The sequence below is a fragment of the Cnephaeus nilssonii genome, assembly GCF_951640355.1.
Source record: "Cnephaeus nilssonii genome assembly, chromosome: 15".
Lineage (NCBI taxonomy): Eukaryota > Metazoa > Chordata > Mammalia > Chiroptera > Vespertilionidae > Cnephaeus > Cnephaeus nilssonii.
Window position 1 is genome coordinate 41,901,194 of NC_137086.1, and position 11,789 is coordinate 41,912,982.

At 47.6% G+C, this 11,789-nt stretch overlaps 2 protein-coding genes across 3 annotated transcripts in view; one reads left to right on the forward strand and one right to left on the reverse strand.

Moving 5' to 3' along the window:
- ASPRV1 (aspartic peptidase retroviral like 1) overlaps window positions 1–8,563 on the reverse strand; it is a 112,198-nt gene extending 103,635 nt beyond the window's left edge. For both annotated transcript variants that reach the window (XM_079791727.1, XM_079791728.1), the window contains exons 1-3: window positions 8,502–8,563; window positions 6,679–6,767; window positions 3,675–3,862 (exon numbers count right to left, since the gene is read on the reverse strand). The gene's annotated coding sequence lies outside the window, so the exon portion shown is untranslated. The remainder of the gene's footprint in view (window positions 1–3,674; window positions 3,863–6,678; window positions 6,768–8,501) is intronic.
- Window positions 8,564–8,700: 137 nt separating this feature from the next.
- Window positions 8,701–10,427, forward strand: PCBP1 (poly(rC) binding protein 1). Its single transcript, XM_079791726.1, has one exon. It carries the CDS (start codon window positions 8,967–8,969, stop codon window positions 10,035–10,037), a length of 1,071 nt encoding a protein of 356 aa, XP_079647852.1. The 5' UTR covers window positions 8,701–8,966; the 3' UTR covers window positions 10,038–10,427.
- Window positions 10,428–11,789: the final 1,362 nt, after the last annotated feature.

Genomic DNA, 11,789 nt, shown 5'->3' on the forward strand with positions numbered 1-11,789 from the left:
TTCTAATAGTAGCAGAGGAAGTAGTGTGAAATGTTCAAATCCTGAATGTATTATTTCAAGGTACAGCTGACAGGACCTGCTGGTGTACCGGATGAAGAAAGTAAGAGGAAAAAAAACAAGTCAAGGAAGAGGTCTCCATACATTCAATACAACTGAAACTGAGATGGGGATGAATTGCCAGAGATAGAGGTTTGAGAGGAGAAGTTCCAGAGTCAATTTTTTAAATATGTTAAGTTCAAGAAGCTATCAGATACCCAAGTGGAAGTATCCAGTAGGCACTAAGATATAAGAGTCTTGAGTTCAGGGGAAGACATTCAAGCTAGTAATATACACTTGAGAATTGTCAGGGTATAAATAGTATTTAAAGTCTTGAAATAGAGGATCTAGGAAATGAGCATAGACAGAGAGAGAATCCAAGGACTGATCTGAGTACTCTATCATTGGAGGCTGAAGAGTGAAGGGTGGGGGGTGGAAAGAGAGGTTGAAAGGAGGAAGGAGGGACGGTAAGGTAGGAGGAGAACCACGGGAGTGGCATTCTGGAAGCCAAGTGAAACTAGTGTGCAAGGAGGGAGTGTCAAATGCTACTCAGAGGTCAAGAAAGAAGACAACTGAGAAATGATTACTGAATGATCTATGTGTTATTTTCTAAGCATGTTCTTCCCTACTACACAATATCACTTATCTTTTTTTTTTAATATATTTTATTGATTTTTTTACAGAGAGGAAGGAAGAGGGATAGAGTTAGAAACATCAATGAGAGAGAAACATCGATGAGCTGCTCCTGCACACCCCCCTACTGGGGATGTGCCCGCAACCAAGGTACATGCCCTTGACCGGAATCGAACCCGGGACCCTTCAGTCCGCAGGCCAACGCTCTATCCACTGAGCCAAACCGGTTAGGGCCACTTATCTTTTAATCCAAGTAAAATCCTAGTATTGGCCAATGAATACACATAAGGTTTCTGTTTAATGCAAATATATCCGTGTCTCAGAAAAAAACAACACACACACAAAAATCAATGCTCTTAATCTGGACACAACAGATTTTACACAGTGAATAATGTTGAACAAATGCTTTGTCTGGTTCAAGTAATTATCTCTGAAACAAGGTCCCCAACTACATCTTGCTTATGCTCAGTAGGCGAAATCAGGTAAATCAACTATTTAAAAATATTTATTTTGTTCTGCCACAAAGTAGTAATTACTCTTCAACTCATTTCCCTGTTCCTTAATTCAAACATCCTAGTCAAGACCCTAAATTTCCACATAACCCTTTAAAAACAAAGCAGAACACAATCAAATTCAAAACTTGGATGAGAAAGAGATATGTTGTACCCTCACCTTCTTCCTTTTACTGCACAGCAGGTTAACAATCATTTGCTAACTCAAAAGCTGTGTTTTATTTACATTTTGTCATTATACTAAGACAGGAAATAAAATTTCTGATGTCTTCATCTTAAAAAAGAATTACTGCTATAAAATAAGGACTTCAACTCTGTGCTCTACCAAGTAAAGTCTCAATAATCTACATTTCTGAAACAGAACAATAATCACCAATAACTGGATCATGCAAACATCGTTCATACCTTCCTAAAATGCCTATAACTTCTGAAGGAACTGTGCTCTGCCTTTGGGCCTTTGCTCTCTCTTCCTGTAATAATACCCTTCCCTGCCCTCCACCTTGCAATTTGCCAACTTGGGACTCAGCCTGAATGTCAACTTCTCTAGGCAGCCTAGATCCCTGGGTCCCCTCCAAAACTGAATCAAGGTTCCTCCTCTGAGCCCATAGCACCCTCTGCTTACTCATATCCTAATACTTTAACACACTGTACTGTAAATCTACTGACTAGTCTCTCTCTCTCTCTCCAGACCATAAACATCTTGAAGGCAAGGACAGGATCTCACTCATTTGAATATCCTTAGTGTTTGGGATATATTAAGCAATCAGTGTTTATTGAATGAATAAAATGAAACTTGACCTGGAATACCTTATGTGATTTTGTAGCACACTTTTCCTTAATAAACTAATTGAACTGATGCTGATATTAAAATTACTGGCATCTGCCAAAACCAGTTTGGCTCAGTGGATAGAGCGTCAGCCTGTGGACTCAAGGGTCCCAGGTTCGATTCCGGTCAAGGGCATGTACCTTGGTTGCGGGCACATCCCTGGTAGGGGGTGTGCAGGAGGCAGCTGGTCGATGTTTCTCTCTCATCGATGTTTCTAGCTCTCTATCCCTCTCCCTTCCTCTCTGTAAAAAATCAATAAAATATATTTTTTTTAAAAATTACTGGCATCTAATCACATACCCAGCTGATAGCAAAAACAAAAAAATTTTCCCCACCTGATACTGGAAATAAAAAATTAAAAGAGATTTGCTACTCAAGATCAGCTCCAGGAGGAGTTATTATACCAGCTGCTCTTCCTGGGTGCACGACAGCAGCCTATGCTTCCCACAATACAGGAGGGGCTAATGGACCTCTGGATTGTTCTTGTCACCTCCCTTCCACTAATCCTGTATTCTCCTCTTTTCTGCCCTATTATTTTCTCTTTCCTTTCTCACTTTGGATACTTAGCACTTGCTAAGTATCTGTTCTCATTTCCCCTTTTAATTTTTTCTGTACTCCCTTCTCCATCCCTTATTTCAGTGACCCTGGAGAATCCATGGGCATTGCTTTGCCTTAGGCCAAGGACGTTGCTGTATCTCCTCGTCACTTCTGTAAGGCACACCAACATATTTCTTCTGTTTCTGAGGAAACAAGTACCGACCCCATAACAACAATGCAGGGTCACCAGCAAATAAGGTCAAATTGTTACTATCCACACAAAGTGGGAATGACATTTCTAGGCTGCACTCTGAAAGTAATGAGAGAAAAGGATTCTTAATTTTCTATAATCCTATATAATAAAAGCCTAATATGCAAATTGTCCAGGAGTTCGACCAGGGGGCCGGGCTGGCTGGCCAACTACCCACAGCCTCTCCCCCCGGCTGGCCCTGGCCAACAGTGGCGGCAGCAGGCAGCTGTGGATAGAGAGGCCCCGGCCGATGGCCGGCAGCCACTAGGGACCCTGCCAGTGAACAAATTTTGTGCACTGGGCCTCTAGTTTTAAATAAAAGAGAAATGGGAAGCTAAGTGTGAAGGAGAAAGAGAAAAAGAAACCATGGGAATCCAAGAGTCTTACTGAGTAGGAATCATGCCCACCACTCCCCAAATCCATAAATGTAAACATTAGAAAATAAGGATTGGATGTCCTGAAACAGAAAAATAAAGACAGAATGGAAAGCTTTCCGAGTTTAAAATAGAGGTTTTCCATGTATCCAAGTCAGTGTCACAAACATGAGAAGACAAGGAAAGGAACAGTCCACAACTAGGAGTCAAGAGGCTCAGTTCAGGTCCTAATAAGCTGTGTAAATTTGAGCAGGTCACTTCATTACTCTGATCCAGAAATGGATCTTCCATAAAATAGGCAGAATAATACCTTTCTGGAAACATTGCCAGTGATGATTAAATAAACAATGTGATATCACTCTGAAAGGTTTTGTTTAAGAATGAGCCAATGTGAGGTAAGAGGAAGCAAAAATCCTTCCTCTGAATGGAGTATAAATCCTGTGGTTCAATTTTTAAGAGTCTAAGCCTAATTCACCTTCCCAGCCTCGTTAAACCCCTTAACCAACCTGCAGTCACTCAAGTGGGAGGAGAAGAGTCATATGTGAGGCTCCAGAGGTAGGGTGGTGACTATTTAGTCAGTTGCTCCATTATCTCAGTGACTTCATCTGTAAAATGGGTGGTGTCTGAAGAAGGAGTGAAGAATAGTCCAGCGCCCTTTTTGCCAGATCTCAGGGTTACCAAAGGTACCTGTGGCCTGTAGAACACATTATCAATACCAAGACATATTACAACTTAATAAACAGCCAAATGTAGGCTATTCTTGGGAGGAGGTATAAGACTCTGGAGGAAGTGGGCAGATTAAGAACTAGGAAAATGAGGAAGTAGATCGAGTCCTGAAGGTATTCAGATAAGAAATTAAGAGAATATTTCAGGCATAAAAGACTTAAAATAGGCAGTCTTGTGAAGAAAGACCCAATGGATAAAATTTTCTTTAGGGAAAATAAATAGGTGGCAGATGCTTTGAATCATGATTAATTATTGATTATATGTATTTTAGTCTTTTTGTTGTCTCTTAAGTTTTTAACATTTACTAACATTTTTAATTCCCTAATCAACTGTCTTCCTACAAGATAAGGCCCTCTATAGAGAACACTTCTTTACGAGTTAAGTATACAGGCTCTGGGCCCAGATTGCCTAGCTTGAAATCCTGCTTTACTAGCTATGTGACCTTAGACGAAATCCTTTAGCTCTCTGTACCTCTGTGAAAAGGAAATAACATCACTCCCATCTCAGAATGGAATTCTGCTTAGGCACATATTTGTTGCTTGGCCCATAAGTTATTTATTACATTGAACTCAGGAGGTTTTGTGAGAATTATATATGTACATTAACCATATTAGTAACACCTAACAATGGATTTTTCATCACTTTAGTTTTGATGTGCCCTATTTTTTATTTTTTAATCCTCACCCGAGGATATTTTTCCACTGATTTTTTAGAGAGAATGGGAGAGGGAAAGACAGAGAGAAATATTGATGTGAGAGAAACACATTGATTGGTTGTCTCCTGCACTCGCCCTGACCAGGGCCCCAGCTGGGGAGGAGCCTGCAAACGAGGTACACGCCCTTGATTGGAAATAGAGCCCGGGACCCTTCAGTCCACCAGCTGACACTCTATCCACTGAGCCAAACTGGGTAGGGCCACTATCATGTACCGCGATTTTTAACGTAAAGGTAAAAATAAAAATCACCGGAGTAGCCCTGTGCTCAGTGGTTGGAGCATCAGCCGGAGCACCGAAGGGTTGTGGGTTGGTTCCCTGCCCTGACTGGGTGCAGGAGGCAATCAGTCAATGTGTCTCTCACAAGGATATCTCTCTCTCTCTCTCTTTCCCTTTCCCTCTCTCCCTCCCTTTGAAAATGCAATGGGAAAAATATCCTCTGGTGAGGATTAACAAAACAAACAAAAATCACCAGGCAGTGTGGCTCAGTGGTTGAGCGTCAGACGCCCATGAACCAAGAGGTGACTGGTCAGATTCCAGTGAGGACACATGCGCGGGTTGAGGGCTTGATCCCAGTATGGGGCATGCAGGAGGCAGCCGATAGATAATGCTTCTCTCTCATCGATGTTTATCTCTCTCTCCTATCTCTCTAAAAATAAAACATATTTTTTTTAATTACCCAAATATATTGCATGTAGTAAAGGATAAGTACCATTTTACAAAAATTTTGTTTGTTATATATACATGGTACATATATGTCTGTTGTTATGTAAAATTTATTCCTTACAGTGGTTTGCTTCTGAAAAGCGGGAACCTCTGAATTAACACAAAATAAAGCTTCAAGCTCTAGCCAGTTTGGCTCAGTGGATAGAGCGTCAGCCTGTGAACTGAAAGGTTCGATTCTGGTCAAGGGCACATGCCCGGGCTGTGTGCTCTATCCCCAGTGGAGGACTTGCAGGAGGCAGCCGATCCATGATTCTCTCTCATCAGGGATGTTTCTATCTCTCTCTCCCTCTTCCTTCCTCTCTGAAATCAATAAAAATATATTAAAAATAAAAATAAGCTGAAACCGGTTTGGCTCAGTGGATAGAGCGTCGGCCTTCGGACTGAAAGGTCCCAGGTTTGATTCCGGTCAAGGGCATGTACATTGGTTGCGGGCACATCCCCAGTGGGGGGTGTGCAGGAGGCAGCTGGTTGATGTTTCTCTCTCATCGATGTTTCTAGCTCTCTATCCCTCTCCCTTCCTCTCTGTAAGAAATCAATAAAATATATTTTAAATAAATAAATAAAATAAAAATAAAAAAATAAAGCTTCGAACCTTGCCTGGCACATAGTAAGCACTGAGTGCTATTATCGTCATTGCTGCTGTTGTGCACCTGCCTGTGTAAAGGTGTCTGTAGGATTATGCAAGGGGCAATGTGAAAGCACTCTGGAGAGCCTGGTAATGTGATGTGAATGTGAGTTAGAGGAAGCAAAGGCCCTTCTCTCCATGTCTAACACCCACACAAGCAGAACCCTGCTTAGGCACATATGTGTTGCCTGGCCCACAAGTAATTTATTACACTGAACTGAGGAGTCCACAGACTACACTGTATCTAACACTCTGTCATGCTCTGTCAATATTTGCAAAGAAATGGAGACGTGGCGCCAGTGTAAAATTATTTATTTTTACCTGGTTGGGGTGGGGAAGGCGAAGTCATAGCCATTGGTAGCTAAAGGAAGCAAGTGAGTCATCGAGAGCAATTGCTTGCTCCATAGAGCCAGGTAGACTCCAAGGTGCCACAGACAAGGCAGGACTGACAGATACGTGAGCCTTTGTGCAGGGCTGAATCACTTCCCCTCCCTACCCTCACCCAGATACCTCAGAAAAAACAACACTTGAGCCCTGAGCCCGTCACAGGTGTAGCTCACACCAGGAACCACGGGGAATCCCCAAATAGGTACAAATAGGGGGGAAACTACCCACCAAAAGGTTACCTGAGGGGATTCCTTTAAACAAGCTCACCTAAACGTTCAAACAGCACTTAAATTGCAAAATTCTAATTGACAGAAAAATTTGGAAATGTGCTCACCCATAAGGAAAAAAGGAGGTCTGGATTCCATCCTTGACACTGTGACCTTGAATTAATCACTTCATCTCCCTGTGCCTAAGGGAATTCATCTGTTAAAAAAAAAAGAGAGAGAGAGAACCATAATACCACCTACCTCAGAGGATCATGGTAAAAATTGGGTGGTTTGCAGTGAAATGCCTAGCACGAGACCTAGCTCTGGTCAACGCACAGTCAATGCCTGTCCCTTCCAGACTCAAAGAGAACCCCAGTTGTGGCAAACGGAGGTTCACTGTCCAACTTGCCCGGGGGGCGGGGGTGGGGGGGGAATCCTAGGCATCTTAGTCGCTTCGTTGAAAGTGTCTGTTTTAAAGATTTAAAAGGCCATTTCTTGGACTTTCCAGCACAGCAGCCCAGCCTGTGCTGGGCTAGGAATGCAGCCATTTCCCATCTCACTCCTCAGGCAGGGATTCCTAAACGCTTTGTTCCTGGGGGTCCAAGTTACCCACGGGTCCCAGCCCCCACTGTGCATTCAGTTTAAAATGAGCGACAGACTCGGCATTACGCCTACATTTTACAGTTCCAATTCCCGGTTCAAAATCGGGAGAGAACTGCATTAAAATTCGCCCCCCACCCCCCCAGGTTTGGCCCACCCCGTGGGGGTTATCGGAGCGGACGGAGGACTCGCTGGGCAGGGACGGCCCCGACCACAGGCACGGGGAGGGGGGGGGGACGGGGGCGCATTCTAGAGCTTTCACGGTAACCCCAATTTCTCGTTGGCGACCAATCCGGACCACGTGCGGCCATTTTGTGTTGAGGAAAAATGGCGGCCACCCCCGTGGGGAAGGAGCGGGGGGGGGGGGCAGAGAGTCGGCCGTTAGCCGCTTTCCCTGGGGGATCCTGGAGCACTTTGCGCAAACAGCCTTTTCTGTCTGGCTTAGCTGACGGGAAGGGCAAGGGGCAGAAATCATCACTGGCACACCGGCGGCCCCAGCGACCTTTCCTTGGCGGAAGGAACGTGCTGCAGCGCCTGCGGCAGGAAAAGCCTTCCAAGATGGCGGCCCGGCGAGTGCCGCCCCCGGAAAGCGCGGGGCGCGGCGGCTGCACCAAGCGGGGCCAGGGCGGCCTAGCCGCAGCGGGAGCCTAAGCCGTGCGGGGAAAGCCGCGGGAGCTCCCCCAAAGCACTGCTCGGCACCCCAGGAGTCAACACGGCCCCTACGAGGCACACCATTGTCTTAAATAGCTGAGGGGGCTGCCACAACTAGAGCGCCACTCGGGCAGGAGGTGGGGTTCCTGCGGGTTGAACCGAAAGAAAACTTGCAAACTGCAAACAAAGCATTATGTAAATGGACGCCATTCTTTCAGGGCCACGTTTCTAGCACGTCCCAGAAACCACGAGCAGAGCCGCAACTTGGGCGGCGGCTGGGGGTGGGTTTCGGTCTTTCTCCTCACCGGCCACAGGGCCGAGGCCCAGGCCGGGGTGGCGGCTGGCGCCCTGCGCCCAGACGCCGGGGACGAAGGAGTCCCACGTGCCCGCCCGCGCGCCCGCCCCGAAGCCTCGCCTCGCCTCCCCTCCCCCCCCGGAAGGCCGCGCTGCCCCTCCCGTCCCCCCACACCCTCGCGCACGCGCTGTGGACGCCTTACGCGCACGTTTTAAATCCGCGGCGTCCCAGCTGCCGCCTGCAGTCGCCGCCCGGCCTGCCCTTGTTCCTCCTGGCCCAAAGTCCTTTCGTAAGGCGGTAAAATAATGTGTCGCCCCCATTCACAACACTAACGTGTCCAAACATCTGCCGGTGCCACTAGGGTTAATAAAATAAATACTGGTTTTAAAAATTTGCCGGACTCACAGTTTCTGCCCATCGGAGCTTTATATTCAAGGCTAGGCTGTTAAAGGATTTTTTTGTAAAACTACCATCTGGAGGTTGGCGCAATCTTGTGACCTAAAAAAGACGGGTCCTCATTTTTTTTCAAGGGGTCCTGCGCAGCAAGCACTTCCGGGGTCAGAGGGTACGCGAGGTTGAAAGCGGGCTTCCCGCCCCGCCCAGACCGCCGAGGCTGCCGCCGGAGTCGCCACCGCCGCGCCCTCGCCCACCCGCCTGCCCGCCGCTCCCGGCCCCGCTCGCCCCCTCCGCCGCCGCCGCTCGCCCCTGCGACGACGCCGCGGCCTCCCGCCCGCGCCCGCTCGCTCCCGCGGCCCTCGCTCGCCTCGCGCCGGCAGTTTTGGGCCTACACCTCCCCTCCCCCCCCGCCAGCCGCCAAAGACTTGACCACGTAACGAGCCCAACTCCCCCGAACGCCGCCCGCCGCTCGCCATGGATGCCGGTGTGACTGAAAGTGGACTAAATGTGACTCTCACCATTCGGCTGCTTATGCACGGAAAGGAAGTGGGCAGCATCATCGGGAAGAAAGGGGAGTCGGTTAAGAGGATCCGCGAGGAGAGTGGCGCGCGGATCAACATCTCGGAGGGGAATTGTCCGGAGAGAATCATCACTCTGACCGGCCCCACCAATGCCATCTTTAAGGCCTTCGCTATGATCATCGATAAGCTGGAGGAAGATATCAACAGCTCCATGACCAACAGCACGGCGGCCAGCAGGCCCCCGGTCACCCTGCGGCTGGTGGTGCCGGCCACCCAGTGCGGCTCCCTGATAGGGAAAGGCGGCTGTAAGATCAAAGAGATCCGCGAGAGCACCGGGGCCCAAGTCCAGGTGGCGGGGGATATGCTGCCCAACTCCACCGAGCGGGCCATCACCATTGCTGGCGTGCCGCAGTCTGTCACCGAGTGTGTCAAGCAGATCTGCCTGGTCATGCTGGAGACGCTCTCCCAGTCTCCGCAAGGAAGAGTCATGACCATTCCGTACCAGCCCATGCCAGCCAGCTCTCCGGTCATCTGCGCGGGCGGCCAAGATCGGTGCAGCGACGCTGCGGGCTACCCTCATGCCACCCACGACCTGGAGGGACCACCGCTAGATGCCTACTCGATTCAAGGACAACACACCATTTCTCCGCTCGATCTGGCCAAGCTGAACCAGGTGGCAAGACAACAGTCCCACTTTGCCATGATGCACGGCGGGACCGGATTCGCCGGAATTGACTCCAGCTCTCCGGAGGTGAAAGGCTATTGGGCAAGTTTGGATGCATCTACTCAAACCACCCATGAACTCACCATTCCAAATAACTTAATTGGCTGCATAATCGGGCGCCAGGGCGCCAACATCAATGAGATCCGCCAGATGTCTGGGGCCCAGATCAAAATTGCCAATCCAGTGGAAGGCTCTTCTGGTAGGCAGGTTACTATCACTGGTTCTGCTGCCAGTATTAGTCTGGCCCAATATCTAATCAATGCCAGGCTTTCCTCTGAGAAGGGCATGGGGTGCAGCTAGAACAGTGTAGGTCCACTCATAACCTCTTTCTGCTGTTTTTCCCATGATCCAAATGTGTAATTTCTGGTCAGTGATTCCAGGTTTTAAATAATTTGTAAGTGTTCAGTTTCTACACAACTTTATCATCTGCTAAGAATTTAAAAATCACCTTCTCTGTTCAGCTGTTAATGCTGGGATCCATATTTAGTTTTATAAGCTTTTCCCTGTTTTTAGTTTTGTTTTGGGTTTTTGGCTCATGGATTTTATTTCTGTTTGTCAAAAAGAAATGTAAGAGTGGAATGTTAAGAAATTTCAGTTTAGTTCTGTAATGTCAAGAATTTAAAAATTAAAAAGTGGATTGGTTAAAAAAAATGCTTCATATTTGAAAAAGCTGGGAACTACGATCTTAAACTCTTTGTTGGTGCATTTTTTCCCCTTCCCTTTTAGTGTTAGGCATTTGCAGGGAGAAACGTGGGCCCATCCTTGGTATTCTCTCAAGCCCTTTTCATCTTATTGGTAAGATTCCATTTCCTCTCCGTCCCAACAAAGGAAACACTGCAGGTTGGGCCTGCTTTGGGATATTTACAGAGACATGGGGTCTCGATGGGAGAGTAGCATCCCTCCCTCCCTCCTTCCCTCCCTCCACCCAAGTTCCAGAGAGAGGCCTCTGCCCATTTCTCTGATAGAAAACGTGTTTTCTTAGATGGAAAAAGTATGCCCACTCGTTAGGACCTTTGAATGGCCCTGTGTCCTCTGGTCTAACCAGCCCCCTCCCCACCCCCAATCTCACTGGAAAACTCTTAGCCAGGAACAAAAAAATGTCCTGAGGTGGGAGGAGCCCCAGGGGACCCGGAGGGCGGGGGGGGGGGGGGGGTGGCTGGGGAGGAAGGGAGAGGCTGAGGTGGGGGGAAGGGAAAGGGGCAAGGGTGGGTTTGAGGGTTTGGAAGAGGGTGGCTGGTGGTAGGGATAGAAGGGTTTTGGTTGGGCTGCAGGACTGAATGAATGGGGGATGGTACCAGCGGGGCACACGTGTCAAGCAGGCACCTGTGGCAAGCAGCCTGTCAGAGGATGTTATTACACCTGCCAAGTGGCGTATCCAGAAACAAAAGAGGCCTAGCTCCTAATTCTTCAGCTGTGTGCAATATTTAGAGAAATCATTATACCAGGAAATAATCCTGCCTAAATGGGGCAGTCTCGAAGGCAGGAATGTAGGCTGAGCCATTGGCTAAGTCCTAAGAATGACCTCGGTGTTAAACATGTGGATTCTTAGTTTCTGCCCCAAATTTAGTCAGGCTGCATTTTGAAAACTCCAAAAGGTTCTTAGGTTTGAGTGCCACTGATTCTCTTCACCAGTGAATTAGGAAAATCCTGCTGTAAAGGCTCATGTCCACATCAGCCAGTGGAACCAGGCTGGTGTGGACAGAGAATAAAAAGGATCATTAGGCAAAGATACACTAGAAACAACAGTACAAGACAATAGACAATTAAGTGCCAAATTGTAGCTCAAACCCCAGGCACTGTGGGAGATCCCTAACGGGAAGAAGAATTCTGATGGGAGGAGAACTTTATCCATGATAAGTATATGTTGAGACTTATTCTCTACAGGGCATCTGCTCCTTTTTTCCTGAGGTACAGACCTGGTTCTGAGAGTCCCTGGAGGTAAGATTGGGGTCTTCCATATACTTTACATCCACTCTGGGGTCAGGCACATAGTCACTGAAGGAAGCCCAGATTCTGGAGTTAAACCTGAGTTCAAATTTTGAGTTCTGCTAC